General features: G+C 32.8%; 1 protein-coding gene across 1 annotated transcript; it reads right to left on the minus strand.

The window, feature by feature from the left end:
• Positions 1 to 126: 126 nt before the first annotated feature.
• Positions 127 to 17417, minus strand: LOC147273378 (uncharacterized). Its single transcript, XM_086228214.1, has 13 exons — positions 17404 to 17417; positions 16316 to 16371; positions 15185 to 15230; positions 9824 to 9979; positions 3407 to 3680; positions 2888 to 2987; positions 2681 to 2805; positions 2503 to 2584; positions 2280 to 2412; positions 2015 to 2172; positions 1418 to 1912; positions 1165 to 1296; positions 127 to 249 (listed from the first exon to the last, which is right to left on the minus strand). Exons 4-13 carry the CDS (start codon positions 9965 to 9967, stop codon positions 141 to 143), a joined length of 1752 nt encoding a protein of 583 aa, XP_086084340.1. The 5' UTR covers positions 9968 to 9979; positions 15185 to 15230; positions 16316 to 16371; positions 17404 to 17417; the 3' UTR covers positions 127 to 140.
• Between the last annotated feature and the right edge of the window lie 1897 nt (positions 17418 to 19314).

Consider the following 19314-nt stretch of genomic DNA (forward strand, 5'->3'; position numbering starts at 1 on the left):
TTTTTACGCTGGTTGTGATATTAAGATACTGTTGTTATCTTAATAAAGCAAACAGCATGCAAAAAATATTACAACACTTGGTTATAGAATTGTATGTGATACATAACAAAAAGAGCAAGATGCACTGTTGAAGAGTTGTTTTATGAATCTGCAGAGGTTGATGTATGGGTTTGAGGAGATTTTTGTTCAGCATTGGGTGGTTGGTCATCCTCTTTGCTGTCTCCTGCAGGTGGATGCTCCTGTGTTTTGCTGGAAAATTAGAATATGTCATTTGTTAGATGTACATGAACTGTGAAATTATGACTGTGTGGAGTTAACAACAGTTGGCAGTTGAAAGTAATATGAATTCAATTTTTGAGTAAGATTATCATATTTTTGAACAGGAATTGAATGGGTTGAATGGATTGTGTATGTGAAAATAATGTGGAGTATATGGTTTTTTCTGAAAACAATGTTGGCCTAAAAATAATTTGTCTAGGAGAGTATATAGTTTGTTTTTGCATAATAGATTAAGAATTGATTTTTCGAAACTAATGACAAAGTAAATAAGAGTAAAAGATAAATGAATGAATGTAAGTAGTATTATTAAAGCACTTAGTTAAGAAAGAAAATTGTGCAACGTTTGATCTAAAGTAGATAGTTGAGAGAAGGTATGTTGTGTGTTTTATGTTATCCAATATATTTTGGTATAGATTTAGTTATTTGATAATTAGATTATTTTATATAGCAGCTAAATTATTTTAAAGAAACATGGAAAAGAGATGGTTTAAATGGAAAGAAATTATACAATTGTCTGGTATATTGGTATATTGGTTGCAAGTTGATTTGAACAATTTTGTTGGTAGATATATTGAGCAGAGTATAAATGTTTGGAATTGTGAAAGCAGCGAGAATGGTTTACAAAATATACATACACATACATAGTGTTAAAACTTGTAGTTTCTTTTATTTCTATTTATTTTTTCTATGTTTTTTTAAGATGGTTCAGTTGAGGAATATTGTGAATGAAACAAAATTTATGTTTGTTTTGAATGAGGTTGGATCTAATGTAATGTGTAAAAATTAGAAATGAGATAATTTAATTGCAGTTGAATAAATTATCAATTGTAAATAGGAGGGACATATATTCAAGAGTGTGTAGTATTGTGTAGCGAAAAACCAAACCTGATTTTAGCTTTCTTCGCTGCTGGTTTAGTCTTCAATTCCCTGAGTGGAATATTGTCGAAACTTGAATCAGATTGTTCTGGAGGATTTGGAGCATCAGTTTTCTCAGCTTTTTCTCCACTTTCATGAACACTTAATGAGATGCAAAGCATAAGAAAAATGAAAAGATGTTAATATGTATTAGAGTTTGTGTGTAAGTTATAGGTAAAGAGTAAGAATATTTAAAAATGTAATTTATTGGAAGAGTAATAACCTTTGGTGTTTTTTCCTTCGTTGTTTGATAGCGCTAAAAAGAGCTCTTCTCACTGTGAGGTTGCCTTTTGATATTGTTTTTTTCCTCAAATTAGTGGATGAGCTAGGAATGGGTGTAACTGGAGCTATCTTAGTAGAAGGTGATGGGCTATGGAGAAGCAATTTTTCAGGTAATGGATTTTCTGTTGGAGTGGGTACTTGCTCAGCAGCTGGAGTTGATGATGATTCAATCAAAAGGGGTTCTTCGTCAAACACAACATGTATAAGGAGGTCATTCCTGTTCAAATCACTCTTCAGGGTTCCAAATCGAAGCTGAAAATTTTTTGCCTTTCCTCTCACGCGAAGCAGCGCCTCTGGAAATTGGTTTTGATCAATGAAACCACTTTCAACAACCAGATTGTAGCATGAAACCCGGAATAATTGTTCTGCTTGTTTTCCAATCACAATCACATTGGTGACATCACTTTGGTCTGCAATCACAAAGCTTACTTTGAACCTGTAAATTGAATTTGTTAGATGTTGTATCAGTCAAGTATACTTGTTGAAATTAGTATAAATCATGTAAAGAAATTTCCAAGTTAGTAGTTGTTAATTTTACCAAGGGATTGGATTGATTGCACTGTGCTTTGGGCAGATGAGTTTGTCATTTTGAGCAGTGATTCTCAGTTGTTTGTAGCAACTTGGGCAAGCTTTATACCACCATCCAGCATGTGTGTCAAAACGTGTGATTGTAGCTCTACAGGTAAGAATCTTATCCTGCATTAGATTTAGAGATAAAGAATAAGAGTTTAAAATAATTTAAATGAGAAAGGAAAATAAAGTTCATGAAAATTGTTAAATGTATTTTGTAGATAAATGTTTACCTTGCAAAGTTGTGGATCAAGACGATTCAAAGCCTTGACAGTTAATCTGTCAGTAGTTTCTAGCTGCTGAGGAGGTAGTCGCGGGGCTGTGGAAGGTGGCAAGATGTTGATAGGCATTGCAAAACCACGAAAACTGCATGTTTCATATTTATAAAAGAATGAAAATTGTTAATTAAAAGCAAAAAAATTAATGTTTGTATACTGAAAAGTGTAAGAATCATACGCCAATTTATAGGAATCAATTTCTGGTATTTCTGGATTGAGGAAGATTGCAGTGGCATTGGTGCTGCTGAGAACTGGTTTTTCTACATGTTTATAAGAGGGTGAATTTATCATATTTACTATAAGATTATAAATAAATTGAATAGGAAAAAGGATAAAGCAACTGCTTAATTACGTACTCTGGTATTCTTTGACTTTTAAACTGGTGAAAACAACGAACACTGGTGGTGGTAATTGTTGTACAGCTTCATGATCAAAGTCTTTGGCAGCATCACTCCATAGTGTAACCCTGATCTCATTTCTCCTACAGTAATAGAGATAAAACAGCATGTGTAAGCATTAATGTGAAAAATTTGAAAGTTGATAGACAGTTTTTAAGATTGTACCTCATATTCTCTATGTGAATTTCACACTTGTTCTCAATCCTTGCGTTGTCAACCATCATGTGTTCCAAAGGTTGGATAGCAATTATCCGCCCCATTAAATCTGGTAATTATTGGGATGAGATGTTCAACAGTCTGAATGATTTGAAATTGGATAAATGATATTTGAAAGATCTTTAAATTCAAATGATGTTTCACCAGTGTGAAGATTTAAACCCACGAGAACTGATTTTATAGTTTGCTATGCATTTATTATGTTACTATCAGGAACAATTCATAATTAAATGATAATTTGCATTTTGATAGTTGGGAAAAAACATAAAAGCAAATAATTAACTGATATGTTCGTAATATAGGTAGCACAATCAAATGACAGTACATAATTTTGTATTTGATAGCATTACAAAGTGAGGAAAGTTAAATAATTTATTGTATCTTGAAGCCAATAATGCAACTGAGAATTAGCAAATTGAACTTAAGTAAATTTGTAACCAAAACTATGACATTAAGTGTCATGATTACCTGTAAGAAGTGTATGGACATTGATCCGTGATGGAAGTTGACTGTAGTCAAGGAGGTGGAAACGATGGATTGGGATGGCTGGCTGAATGGTTGTCAATTTTTTGAAATTTGTCCTCTCATTGAAGATGAGCATTCCAATGTGAGGCACAATTTTGTAAGATGATCGATTGTTGACAGTATGGAAATGAGAAATTTCATAAACACACCCAGCTTCAATTTTTGGACTAACAATATCATAATCTATCTCCTTAATTGTTGCTTGGATTGCATCTCCCTTCATGGTGAGAGAAAAAAAAAGGTTGGGAAAAAAATAATTGAATGATGAATACATGGAAAGAAAAGTTTAAATATTAATAATAATGAATGAACAAAAGTAAGTTTGGTGTGTAAAATTGTTGAGAATAGATACATAGTTAAATCATAAGGTATATAAGAAGGGAAAAAGTGGAATGACTTTTGTAGAGTATGGTTGAGCATAGAAAAAAAGAAAAGCAGAAAATGTAATCTCTATTTTAAGAGACTTAAAGTCATTCTTGAAATGATTGCAAGTCCATTTTAAGTTTGAGAATTCAGTTGAGAAACCTAATGAATCAGTTTTGAAAATGAATGCAACAATGTTTGTAGTGAGTGAAGTAGCAATGTTTATATATAGATAATATTGATGATTAAATGATTTTATTTTTAGGAATGAGATGAACTATATAAGAATGGTAATGATAAAATGAATGATCGATTTGAGAACATGTTCATGTGTTTATTAAGTTTATTCTGATGTAGAAGCTTGTGAAAAGCAGACATATTATTACAATCAATTTATAAAATTTTGGTGGTGTAAATATTTGAGGGTTTGAGATATAGAGTCATCTGATTCGTTTGCCTTCTTTGAAGATGAAACTTAGATATAATGAATCGTTTAAGCAATGAAAGTAATTGAAATTTGTAATTATATCTATAATATAGAGAATATTCATCATTAAACAATATTATTGTTGGTTATGTGATCAGGTATTTAAGAAAGATGATATCTTTATGTGTTCATTAACTTTGAACTTTACGAAGAAGCTTGCTAAAAGCAGAAATAATATGTAATGGATGTATAAAATTTGAGATTCTTAAATATTTGAGGGCTTGAGATATATAGTTATTTGATTGGTTTGGCTATTTTTAAGAGCAGTGTTAGATATAACCAAGTTTTCAAGGGATTGAACTAATTGAAATTTGTAGTGTGAAATTAAAGATTTTTTTGCGTATATCAGTATATTGGATTAGAGGGTGTGTTAAGTATAGAGTTGAGAAGATATCAGGATAGATGTTGGAATTTAAAGTGGGAGTTACCTACTAAGAGTACCTTGTTTTAATAAAAAAAGATAGGGTTGGTGAGCAAATAAAGTGAATGACATAAACTCTAAGGTTTACCAGAAAAATAAAATAAAAATTTTTGAAATGTGTTAGAGAAAATGAGTGGAAAAAATTCAGAATCATCAGTAAGTATAGTCATGTTCTAAGGTTTACCAAAAAAATAAAATAAAGGAACAAATGTTTAAAAACACAAATTAATTAGAGAAGGAAACTAATTGAATTTTGGATTTGTTTCTGATTGGTGTACTTTTTAAATGGCTATTGATGTTAGTTTATGTTTTATTGAAACATCTCGTACCTCGGGCCCACAAAAAATTTACTGAAATATCAACCTTTTAAATCGGTTTTCTCTTTTCTTTGAGCCATGCACATAAATATAACTAAAATAATTTTTCCAAAAACATTTAAACGAAACATTGTGTGAAAACAATTAAATAAAACTCCCAAGTCCCACTGTCTCGTCTTCTCCCCACTGCTTCCTCAGCCTGCTTAACCTGCAAAACAACTACAACCACATTGCACCATGTCCATGGTACACCGGGTCATTCAAACAATCAACCAGGTAAGCTCACTAGAGCTCGTATGAGTGAAATGACTTAAGCAATAATCCTCAAATAATTCTTCATTTCCCATGCTAAAAAAATAATCCACAATAAAACTCATAATTTCTCAAATCGCATAATAATTTCATCCAAGCATCAAGACAAACATAATTCCTCAAGATTCAAGCCTAAACTTTACTAAGTCCTAGCCAGCCCAAATCCTAGCAAACAAATGCACGCAAGCACACAAAGCAACGAAAATAGACTATCTAATTTCACTCACGTCGCTTTTTGAAATCCTCTAGCTTTCAAACTACCTTCAAAATCTCTTCCTTCAGATCCATTTTTCAATCCCCTCAAAATTGTAAATCGACCTCTGAAGAACAATTTATACTCTACAACCAAAATCTCACTCCACAAACTGTAAATCGCTCGCCACTTCCCGTGCAGAGCGGATCGATGCACAGGCAGGCAGGTATGCTCGCCACTTCTCGTGCAGAGCAAATCTATACACGAGCAGGCAGGAATGCTCGCCACTTCTCGTGCAGAGCGAATCAATGCACGAGCAGGCAGGATGCTCGCCACTTCTCGTGCAGAGCGAATCAATGCACGAGCAGGCAGGTATGCTCGCCACTTCTCGTGCAGAGCGAATCTATACACGAGCAGGCAGGAATGCTCGCCACTTCTCGTGCAGAGCGAATCAATGCACGAGCAGGCAGGTATGCTCGCCACTTCTCAATCACATCATTCTCAGAACCATCTCATAGCCATCCTTGTATCACAATGTTTAAATGCCTCATGTATTTCTCCTCAGATTCATCTCTACACATGCATCATCATCAACACTTGTTGTCAGACAATTTATTCTTTAAACATTTACTCTCAGTTTACTCCGAGCTATGCCGAATCAAGGAATCCCTTCCGAAATTTATTCTTGCTCATGACCTTACACTTGTTTGTCACTCAAATCATACCAAATGCTTCCTCAAAAGTAACTTGATTATTCTGTAAGATAATTACCTAATCATTTTCATTAATCCTCGACAATAAGTGTTTTTTTTTCTAATCCAGCAATTATTCTCGGGCAACCCTATAATTCCTAAATAATTCCCTAACCTCGAATCCTCATCAATTCATTCTCCTAACTCAAAATCGTACACCTAGTTTTCTTTAACGTAAAGCAACAATCACACAAAACAGACCATTCAATAACAGTACTCTACATTAAAAGTCCGATACGTTTCACTCACAATTTAACTACGTAAAAGATCGAAATACCCTTCACGGTGCCATTGCTCGGATACAAAATCCGACAGTATAACGGCATCGAGAATGAGATTTCCCGAGCCCATGTACCTGTTAAGACCAGACAACCAACAATGTACACTATATTCTTTAACTAGCTATTAAACAACCGAAACGAGCGGCCAACCACCACACACGGTGGCTGCCCGGCCATAAACAACACACAAAAATAATCCCAGATAGTCACCGAACCTAAAATTAAGCTACTAGAACCCTAAGAAAGTGGAAAAATACGAGAAACCATCCAACCCGCCGCCACGAGGGGCGGGCTAACGGTGGCAGCAGCGGCACAAAACTAGGAATACCCAAATTCAACTCCAAATAATTCTAATTGCATAATAAAACCTTCAATTGCGCAAAAACAATTCAAATTCAAGTCCAATTTCAAGAAATTCGAAATATAACAAACACCCTAAAATCAAATTTTCAATTTCTCAAAATTGGGAAAACACACCTTAGGGGAAAGATAGCCCGTACCTAGAGGGTCAATTTTCGTAACTGAGTCGATGGCCAAATCTCGCCTGAAACGCCGGAATCGACGGCGGAAACCGCCGGCCTTTGCATCGTCGATTCGCCGCCGTGAGCGATCACCGGAGCAAGGGGGTGACGCTGCTAGACTCGCCGGAGCCTGGGGAAGAGAACCCAAGTGGTCGTCGGCCTCGAACTCGCCGGAAAAATCGAGTCGCCGTTGAGAGCTTCGTTCAGAAACGGCGTCGCTGCGCCGCCGTCGCGGCTTGGTTGGCTGATCAGACCCCACTGGGAGGTTTGCGGCGTGGAGGCGAGTCCAACGCCGGTCAGATCACTGAAATCCGGCGCTGGACGACCGAGGGTCGAAGAGAGAGATCACGGGGGAGAGAGAGAAAAAAAAACCAGCGAGGAGAGAGAGAGAGAAAAAGGGGAGGAGAGAGAAAAAAAGGGGAGGCTGAGGTGGTGCCGTCGCCGTCTCCTGGCCGGACGGCGAGGGAAGCAGGCCGGAGAGGAGAGTGTGCCAGGGGAGGGGCGTCGGGGAAAGATAACAGGGAGAGAGAGTGAGGCGTGAGAGGAGAGAGAAAGTCCCGAATTTTCTGGACCTTTGGGGTTTTAAAACCCACTTTTATAAATTTACAAAATTGCCCCTTACTTCACATGTCCGTATCTTCCAAACCGTAACTCGGATCGAAGCGTGCTACGTGTCTATGAAATCGTGGCATCGAAACCTATCTAACGGACCCAAAGTCAAAATCAAAAGCCCTTTTATTTTAAAAGTCAACTTTGGGTCGGGTCGTTACATTTATACCTGCGGTATAAATTGTACATATCAAACGTATTGAAATCGATATTAATTTAAGTGCCAGTTGTTTATAAGAGCTTATTATAACTTATTTAAATGATTAGTGATTAAAGGAATGCAATATAATTTGAATAGAGGAATGAAGTTAAGCTGAGAATTTTAGAATAATGTATAGAAAGATAATTTGATAGTGTTAGCAAAATCGAAATTGGTGACTGAAATTGTTAAGATGTTCTAAATTGTTAGTAATTTAGGAAGTTTAATTATAAGGAAATTTTGTAATTAATTGATGGTAGGTTTAATATGATTATGGAATAAAAGAGCTATAAAATATGGAGTAAGGTTTTAAAAAAGAAGCGTAATTGTTGATTGGAACAAAAGGTATAAAAATGTGCACCAATGTAATTGGATAAATGTGGATGCATGAAGTGTTTAAAATGCAGAGATACATACAAAGGTTAGGAAATGCTCTAAAAGTCTATAAAATGTGTAGTGAGTGTATTACATTTATATGAAAATTCAAATTTGTTAATTTGTATAAATATACAATATAAATTAATTTGTAAATTGCACAGTTGATGCTGCCAACCATGGACAATGTATGGTGATGAAGCTAGAAAATTGTTGTGTCATCAATTTATAAATTGTAAATTTTTTTAATTTGGTTATTCATGGGTCAGTTTGGAACAGGGGAGCAGTTTGAAATAAATGAGGGGCATGCAATAGCAAAACTGATTGTCGGAATGAAGATTAACAATGCACTAAATAAATAGAGTAGAAAGTAATCTCATCAGATGAATTTTTTTGTGTCATGGGTAGATTTGCAGTGAATTGTAATGAAGCGAATAAAAAGTATACTTCTCGTAGTCATAGAAGATTTTGAAAATCTGATAGTATTGTAGATAATAAGCAAGTGAAAAAGTGAATTGTAGTTTAGTTGTGGACTAACTAATAAGCAAGTGAAAAAGCGAAATGCAGTTTTGTTTGCTTTAGTTGATAGTGTCTCTACAGCAGAAAAGTATTTAGAATCTTATCTAGCCTTCCTTTTTCATAAGGTGCTTTAGTTGGGTCTAGTTGAGATGAGTTATTTTTGTGTAGAATTGTTCTGGCAAGAGTTAAAATTTGGAAAAGTTATTTTGATTCAGTTAGTGATTGGATTGTGATGTTGAAGTTGCATTATTGTCAGGTAGTATTATACATATATATTTATGATTGCTGAAATGATTGAGTTAATTTATACATGTGTATAGATATATATATATATATGAGCGAAATTAATACTAAGGATATGATTAATAAGTAATAGAACTTGTTTGATAGATATATGTGATGGGTCAGGCTATATGAAACAATGCAAATAATTTGAATAAGTTAGTTATAGTTGTTAATGAAATTTGATAATGGTTTTGCAGACATGAGACAAAAATTGATGTAAGAAAATTTATTTTATTCATTGCAGCAAATTTAGTATGAATTGGATTAATCAGTAAAGTATGATGGATAGACTGTAAATAGCATGTTTGGTTGGTTAAATTTTTGCGGGGCCATTGTATTGTAGTTGGTGTATTTTAATTATATGCTATCACAGCTAGGTAGATCATTAATTTATGTTTTGTAATATTAGTTGAGTTGATAGATAAATATAAACTAAATGAAACACAATTGTAAGTAAAATGCTAAGGTAGGTTTGCTATGATAATCTAGAAAAAGAAAAGTTCAACTGAATGTCATTAATGAAAGTGAAATAGAAAGAAAATGAATAACAAAGACAATTCATACAATGCATGGATAACAAACACTCATAACATACAGAAATGAAAAGTAAATATTGATGAAAGGATAATGAATGCAACATATATTAGATATTAATGACTGTAAATTAATGCATTTGAAAATGAAGAATAATATGAATAAATTAGTATAAGAAAAGGATTTTCTCACAATCGAATCCACCAACACACAGTGCAAGCCAGCAAACTGGTCTTGAGATGCATATGCCCTTGGTCTCCAAAGCCTGCAAATGCGGACCCTGATTTTTTTATTGTCTTCAAAAGGTATTAGATTGCGGATTGGAACCAGGCTCATTGTGCTGTAGATCTGCAAACATAAGATAATTGTCACTTAGAAAAAAAACAAAACAATGAAATGTTTCTAACAGTAGATATGTATGAATAAAATGAGATTATTTTATAATATATCCATAGTGTATTTAACCTGTTAAGAAAGGCTGGAGAACATCTTTGTACACTATGTTTTTAGCAAATTTATTTGGTGCTTCTCCATTATTTTCTATCATGATTTTCAGTCCTTGCCTAGATGTAACTCTAGACAATGCAACATAGAGTTGCCCATGAGTGAACACAGATTGTGGAAGATACAAACCAACTGTTTTCAGAGATTGTCCTTGACTTTTATTTATTGTCATTGCATAACATGACCTGATTGGAAACTGACGTCTTTTAAAAATGAAAGGCCATTTTTTTTCGGTGGCAGAAAGAATAATTCTAGGTATGAATACCTTGTGGCCAATGTTATTACCAGTGACAATTTTTGCTTCAATGGCTCTATCAAGCATTTGAGTAATGACTAATCTCGTTCCATTACAAAGCCCTGAGGATTGATTTAAATTTCTTAACAACATGATAGGCATACCTATTTTTAATGTCAAAATGTGTGGAGGCAGACCACTAAATTCAAGTTGGTTAAGAAATTCTACAGGATACATTAGACTAAGATTTTCAAAATTGCTAGATGATGAGCATAAAGAATCTGAACTCATATAAGTCCGATGAGTTCCAGGTACTAAATTTATGACAAAATTGTTTATTTCTGTAACTGTTGAATTTCTAGGAGTAATGATGGCGCGCTCTCTTAGATAAGCAATGTTTTCAAAATTGTTGTCAAAATTTGGGTATGCAGCCAAGAAAATTGAATGGATGGGATTTTTAGATGGCTGAATGAGCAAATCTTCAGGGATTTCTATCCAAGATGCTTCTTCATCATTTAAATCATCTATATCATTCATTTGACCATCTCCAATTTTAAGAATCCAGCTGGCAAAATCTGCTATTCTTTGCTTTTCATTAATGTCTAAATATTTTTTTGACAATCTCATATTTTGCTTCAAACAAAAAATTTTAAAGTAAGGCCATAAATAAGAGTTATTAAGACAGGCATCCACTATTTCCTCTCTTGTTCCCCCTGGAATTACTGGCAAAATTTGTCTAAAATCACCTCCTAACAAAACAGGTTTTCCACCAAATGGTTTGGTATTACATGAATTATGTATTTCTGATAAGATATCACACAATGATTTGTCCAATGCCTCAAAACAATATCTATGATTCATCGGTGCTTCATCCCAAATAATTAAATCAGCTTTTTGAATTAATTTGGCAAGATGTGTTCCTTTTTTGATTTGGCATATAGAAGAATCTGTAACATTCAATGGAATTTTAAATCTAGAATGGGCTGTTCTACCTCCTGGTAATAATAAAGATGCTATTCCTGATGATGCAACAGCCAAAACAATTTTGCTCTCAGATCTAAGCTTGGTTATAATTGTGTGCCACAAAAAAGTTTTGCCAGTTCCTCCATGTCCATAAACAAAAAATAAGCCTGGTTTTTTTTCATTCACAGCAGCTATGACAGAATCGTAGATATTTCTTTGTTCTGTGTTTAGTTGTGAGATTAAGCTTAAGCATTCACTTTGTAATTCATGAATATTGTAATTTAGCTCTTCTCTCAAAAGTTTATTTTTTATTTCTAACATCTTATTTTCATCAGGCAGTGGAAGATTATGATTTTTTAAAGAGCTAGATGATGCATTAAAAAGCTGTTCTAATTCATACAAAAGAGAATTTTTGAGCTCACACTGTGGCACAATTAGATTTGGCATGTCAAAAGTTTTTCTAACTTTGTACAAAATATCCTCAGACATACTTTGCCAATGAGTATCCAAAAGTAGTTTAGGATTGGCCACATCACAAAACAAAATGATTGTAACAAATAGCTGTCTTAATTCAGAGCATGTTGCTGTACTAATAACATCTCCTAAGGCTTGAAGCCATTCTTTGTCATCACCTAATAAACCTAAAGATTGGCATGCAGATTGATATGACAAATGTTGAATGCCGTTAACAGTTTTGATATCATTGAAGTTTAAGGCACCTTTTTGCAAATTCAAAAGCATCCTTAGATAATACAATTCACCAGATGCAGGATGAACATAAGCAATTCTACCTAAAGATGTTCCTCTTTGCCTAGGTTTCCAAATTTTATTGCGAGAATCCCACACAAATTTTGAAGGGAATTCTGCATAACATATATTTCGTGCTTGAGGATAATTTTTATTTGCTTCAAACCAACTTGTAAGCATTGTCATTTGAACACTTTCTCGATTAACTACGGACTCAAGTGATTGATCAGCGCTAAAAACAACATTTTGCTCTAAAGGCAAATGTATTGGCAATCGCTCGACAGCAGGTTCCCTAAGATGAATAGGGTATTGAAACAATCTCCAAACAGCTTCATACAGAGATATGTACCTACAATTTAGATAGGCTAGGATTTCATCTTCTGGTTTATTTTCAAGAACAACTCTAGCTCTATCTGAACCCTTGCTTATATACTTAAAAAGATACTTTATGAGCATTGATTGACAACATGATTCAACATTGATATGAGCATTGTACCTTAATAATAATTCTGAGTTATAAGGAACTACAAATCTGTTGTCAATTTTAATTCCATTTTTTAAAACAAATTTGTTTGGATTTTCACGACGCCTATACACAGGAAAGCCATCTGTCTCCAAAACTGTTTCGCTCTTATACTGCTTTGGGAAAAACTTGGAACATTTACCTCCTCGCATGCAAGGAGATTCAAAATTCAATTCTCCACAGGGACCATGAATCATAAATTGATTCACAATATTGTAAAGAGTTGGATGCACAGTTTTATCCGGTATTTCGGCAGAAATTATGCTATTTAAATCTACTGGCAAAGTGCACTTATATTGCTGTTCTAACCAAACTAACAAATGAGAGTGAGGCAATCCTCTTTTCTGAAACTCAATTGCGCAGATTTCTGTTTGCAATAATTTCAAAAAATATAAGTGTAATTAGTTTGATTATCATGAAAAAACAAATAACTAATTAAAAGAAGCTTCCTAGGTTTGTAAATTGTACCTGCCACAGTGTCTCCGAAAGGTTTACCTGATTTGATATAATTAATCATATCACTTAGTTTCATTTTGAACACCCTCGAAATAATATCAGGTCTATCTTCTGGTTTGTAGCCAGGCTTTCTATCCAATTCTCTAACAATTTCAGGCCATTTTACATTGTAAGTAAATGTAATGAATAGGTCAGGATTTCCATATTTTCTACAAATTGCCATAGCATCTTGGTAGTTATTTATCATGTTTCTAGGACTTCCAGTATATGAACTTGGCAATATTATTTTTTGACCTATATCATTTGCATTTTTATCACCTTTTGAAACAGCATCATAAATGCCTTTAAATATCTCACTTCTCAAAACGTACTTTTTGGTTTTTTCGAATATAATCTAATCTGTCTTCCTCAAGTGTTGCATAAGCATCTACCAAAAATTGTTGAAATAATCTTCCACCCTTTAACAATGTACTGAACTCAAGTTCTCTTTCTTGAATTTGATAAGCGATAAAAGCTCTCATAGGCACTCTACCTCTTTTCATTTGATGATTTTTCAAGATATTATTCCATTTCATATCAGGCCTATAACCATCTTCACCGTAGGGAAAGAGAATAGGATATTGTAAAGACATGAATTTTGGGTGTAATTTTGTTATCCTTTTCAATTCTCCACCTTGCAATTCAATTATTATATCTCTATTTGAATCAAAAAGTCCTATATCTCCCACAATTAGACCACCAATTTCATCACATGTTGGCTGTTCATATTGTTTGGTGTCATTTGGCTGCCTAGCTAACAATTTGATTCTGACATTAGAAAGACAGTTTTCTTCAAATTTGTCCCTCATTGTGCGGAAAAATTTAACCAATTCATTTGATTCGTCAAACATCCTGATGAGATTTTTAACAATATTGTCATCCAACTTTTGATTAGTTTGAAGACGGTTAACAGCACTAAGGCGATTAATTACTTTATTATTTGTATCATAAACATAAAGTTGGACAAATTTTGGACATTCTCCTTCAGGTGGTACTAATGAACCGATTAGATGATGAACTTGACCACTAATTTTAAAGATGTAAGGGCCTGGTCTATTGTTAATGGAACTATCAACTTTGGCTCCCATTGAAGTGAATGCAAACATAGAATTATATGCTCTAATGTTCTCCCTAAATGCCAAACTTGACTGCCCTTTAGCAGGATTAAGTAAAGTGTCTAAAAAAGGGGGTGTTGGCTTGACAATTGGAAGTTTGACCTTTCCTTCTTGACAACAAAGAGTGAATAGAGGCTCATTCTTTTTAGATTTTCTTAGAATAGATTCATTTAACCAAAATAGTGCATTACAATAAATGCATTTATAATTCTTATCTCCAAAATCAACATATTCGTGAACAGTGCCTAAAAAAAATGACACACAGAAAAGAGGGGAAAATCAGAATTATAAACTATGACTAATATATCAACAATCTTGAAATTGGAAAGAAAATTCGAACAAAAAAGAAAACATACTTTGTCTCTGCTTATGATAATGTGCCTGACCCCTATTCATGTGATTTGAACTATCTTCAATAGGTATGGAAATCGAAGCTCCAATAGCCAAATCAAAGTGACTTTGATTAGAGACTAAAACATGAGAATCAGAAATGATTGAGGAACTGGAAACTCCAGTACCAGAATCGAAATGACTTTCATCAGAGATGAAAGCATTAGAATCAGAATCCACTTGATCTAGAAGCATTTGATATGTGCTTGTTTCAAGTGCATTTACATAGCTAGACAATCCAGTATCAGCAGTTTTTTGTCTTTTATTCTGAGTTATTTGTTTTTTTTTTATAGGCACTGCTACAATCAGTATCACATACTTGTTTGCTAGCTATTTCAATGCTACTTGATATATTGGAACTATGGCTTTGTTCTATTATTAAAGTTCTATCACGCACCCTAGGCTTTTTAAGCATTGCATTCAAAAAAATTTTGGAAGCAGTAGATTGATGGCTGGAAAAAAAAAATGTATGAATATATAACAGTATCTCTAAATTATACATTACTTGTAAAAATAAGAGATGCACATTGTAATGATACTGCAAATAAAATATTTAGAAAAAAGATTAAACAGATACTTACCTTTTGCTTAATGCGCAGAACTGTAAGAAAAGCAGGAAAGGAATTCCTACAAAGCAGAAATTTGACAACTTTAAGAGTGAATTTTTTTTTTATAAATGATAATTTCTTATTTTTAAATTATTTGATACTCAGTTTGATCATTGGTATTTTTTTTATGCCATAAATTAAATTGATATTTGCAAAGAACAGGTTGTATAAATGTTTAAATGAGCAAGTAAAAAAAAGTTTTTGTTACAATGGACATAGAATATGAGGAGTTTGGACTTTGGAAACACTGGATCAGACAAACGTTTGACATGAAGCAAAGACCTTACGATGACATTGAGATTAATGAAAAATTTTGGGAGGACTTTCACATGCATGCATGAAAAAAGTGTGATAGAGTGATGAAATTTGATGCAAGACATTTGCGTATTGACTTTTAAATTTCAGTGACTGACATGATACTAATTTATATTTGTTCATATTAGCAATGTTCATGAAAATTACCAAGTTCATTTTTTTGTTTTTTTGAAGCTCACTGAACACTGGAATTGAAAATGAGGAATTGAAAGATATTTAATAAAAAGAGGAAATTACAGATTTAGTCCAGTTATTTTATAGCTAGTTCAATTTTGGTCCACAATCTTTTTTAAGTTCTGTTTTGGTCCACTAATTGTTTCACTTGTTCAATAAAGGTCCAGATTTGTTTTCTCAAATTTGGCCTGCTTTTTACCCTATCAAATCTCACCCAAATTCAGCAAATATATACTTGTTTTAAAGCTATGCATTTCTTCTTTACAACCATATAAAGATCATTCAAATTGAAGTTCTAAAACTCAAGATAATTGACCCTAAAGTAGGGTACCCAAAACTGCCAATTTTTCAAATTTCACCAAATCTCAATTCTCTTAGATTATAATACTCCAAATTTGTTTTTATGACTAAGAAATGATGAAATATAACTTATACTTCAATTATAATTGAAGAAAACACAACTCAAAAGATTTAAAGTCACAAATCTGGACCTTTATTGAACAAATGAAACAATTAGTGGACCAAAACAGAACTTAAAAAAGATCGTGGACCAAAATTGAACTAGGTATAAAATAAGTGTACCAAATCTGTAATTTCCTCTTAATAAAAACTCACCTATTGCTTGATAGAGTTAGAAACACCAAGAAAACAATCTCACCACAGCCTTTGCACTGCAAACACAACAACATCCACAGAATAAATTATCCTTTTAGTTAAAATTGTAAAATTCATATTTTAAAAACACACTCACAATATTAGTACAAAGAATTAAGAACCATCATACTGATCTTTTACATTTTGATGAAAAAAAAAAATTCACCAAACAATTGAAACATATTTGATAGAAACTGACCTGCTGCCTAAAAAAATTAAATAGATTGGTAAACAATTTGAACAAATGTTTTCTAACAATAAGATATTTGTTTGCCTACTTCGAAGACGAAGCATATATAGTTATAACCAACCCTTCAAGGGATCAAACTAATTGAAATTTGTAGTTATATATATAATGCAGAGAATATTCACCATCAAACAATGTTATTCTTGCTTATGTGATCAACGATTTAAGAAATACAATATATTTATGTGTTTATTAACTTTATTCTTTAGAAAGAAACTTGGTAAAAGCAGAAATAATATATAATGGATTCATAAAATTTTGGGTTGCTGCCTGACATACATAGTTATCTGATTAACTGATTTATGTACTTTCAAAAGCAGCCTTACATATAACCTGGAATTGAAAATGGATTGAAGCAATTGAAATTTGTAGCGCCAAATTAAATGCCTTGGTCTATATATCAGTATATAGTAAAAGTGTTAAAACCGATATCTTCAAAAGAATTTTATAGTAATGACAACGTTATTTATAGGCTGTGTACAAAATAAATGGCCTCTTGCACATTTTAAACATTTTCCAGATCTGCAATAACACGCAGGCATTTATTTCTGATTTTATAGTACCATGGAGTAGAAAATGATGTACACCTCCTAAATGTCAGCAAAAACATAGAGGCATGCTAAAAACCCAGTTCATACAACCATATATATGCATAAGGTAACAGAAGTTAACTCAATACATAATCATAGTTTAATTTTTTAGAGTGAAATAACACATCAACCAATACTAAGGGTGATTCATTGAATTGTTTTACAGATGAATGTGCATGTACATCTTTAAAAAGTATTGAATAGAAACCAACCTCTCGCCTAACAGAATTCCTTAAACTTGAGTTCAATGGTGACCGCTGCAAAAGCACGACAATAGTACCTATGAAACATAATAGCACCAAATAAATTAAAAAATTCAAACCATAACAATATAAAAAGAAACTATCAAATTCTATTTTCCAAATTAGAAAATAAAGAGAACCTATGTCACAATTGACAAAAGCTCAATCAACAAACTTTGAAAAAATTGAATACTGATCTGAAAAACAAAGTCAATAAAATGTATACAGTTATTAAAGATTAAATGAATCTAACCAAAGCTGCAGCGACCAAAAAAATTAATGCCAGTTGTGAAGGCAAACAAAAAGCCATTGAATGATAGTTTTAACTTTTTTTTTAGGATAAATTTGAAACCAAATAAATTAACATAAATGTCTCAAAAATAGTAATTGAATTCCAGCTCCAAAAAATAATTTTGAGCAGAACTCCAAACTAATTTGTTTTGGTTTATTCAAATTGCTTAATAAGCATTTGTTTATATTTAAGGATTTCATATTTAAGGATAGAAATGTGATTGTTAGCTTCCATAGCATTGTCCTTATTTGAAGGAAAACGTAACCATGGAACTCTTCAAGTATGTTAACTGTGAAATAATAATACTATGAAGATATGATTGATCTTGTTAAACCATCAAAATTGGTTATGTATGTGTTAGGTAGTTGATGCACTTAACATCATACACAAACTAATCCAGGGCTGGTTTACAATAGTTGATTGTACATGCATTTCATAACAATGAAGATATCTAGTCAAATGGGTTTATGACTGTTAAAATTAATTGCTAGCTTCTATGAACGTTGAGTTGTAGCTGAAGTTATGTCATTATAAATATACATTATTAAAAAATCAAGGAAACCTAAATTATTGAAACACACGAATATAAATTAATCAGGTATTACTATGCAATCATGCAATGAGTGCAAGACTTTTGTTTTCTTTGACCTTGTTTCTTTTTTTATATATAAGAATGATTGAAGTGGAAAGAATTTATTGAGAACAATTGATAGGAACACACCAATTAAAATGGTTTAATCTATCTATGTAGATAAAAAGAAAGTACCTTTTGTGATGATACAAACCTCTCCAATATCTTTGCACTGATGAACGTACTACAAAATGACCATGAACATTAAATACAATATAAACTAAGATGTGGGGAAGTGATATAATGTCATATAGGGGACACCCTTTTGGTCAAATGTTCACTTGTGCGCAGATATAAGAATGAAAATAGACCCATAAATGGGAATAGTTTGGAAAATAGATAAACCATTGGTTGTCTCTAATAATGATACTGGAAAAAGAAGAGAAAAAAGTAACTCATTCATTCTCACTTTAATTACTGTATGAACAATTGGTATATTATGTCCCTAGACAAAAGTAAAAGATATATTAGCAGAAGTATAAACATAATAAAATACACACACACGCCAGTAGCATGACCCAAAAGGCAGTTGTAAATTATCACTGGATATGTAAAGCAGCACAAAACTAAGAAAGTGAATTTGATAGCGAAGATATTGCCTGGGTGCCATATATTCTGTGCGAAAAGATTTACTGTACTGATGAACCAAAAGAGACACAACCTCCAGAGTAAGAATTTTTCATGTAAAGGTTTGTCAATAAGTTCCAGCGAAAAGAAAAAATAATAATACACCTATGATAAAAGCCGAAACACACTAAATGACTCTCATAGAAATGGATTAAACAATAAGAACAAATTAAAATGAATGAACCACAGGAGGAATAGAAAGAAAAAAAAACCTATAGAACCAAGAAAATCATGAACAATGAACAATGATATTTTATAAAAGAAACGATAATTCTAAATAATAAAAAATGAAGATAAAACAAAACAAATGATAAATAATGAAGATAAAAGA

The sequence above is a fragment of the Dryas octopetala genome, chromosome 9 (genome assembly GCF_963921425.1).
Source record: "Dryas octopetala chromosome 9, drDryOcto1.1, whole genome shotgun sequence".
Taxonomy (NCBI): domain Eukaryota; kingdom Viridiplantae; phylum Streptophyta; class Magnoliopsida; order Rosales; family Rosaceae; genus Dryas; species Dryas octopetala.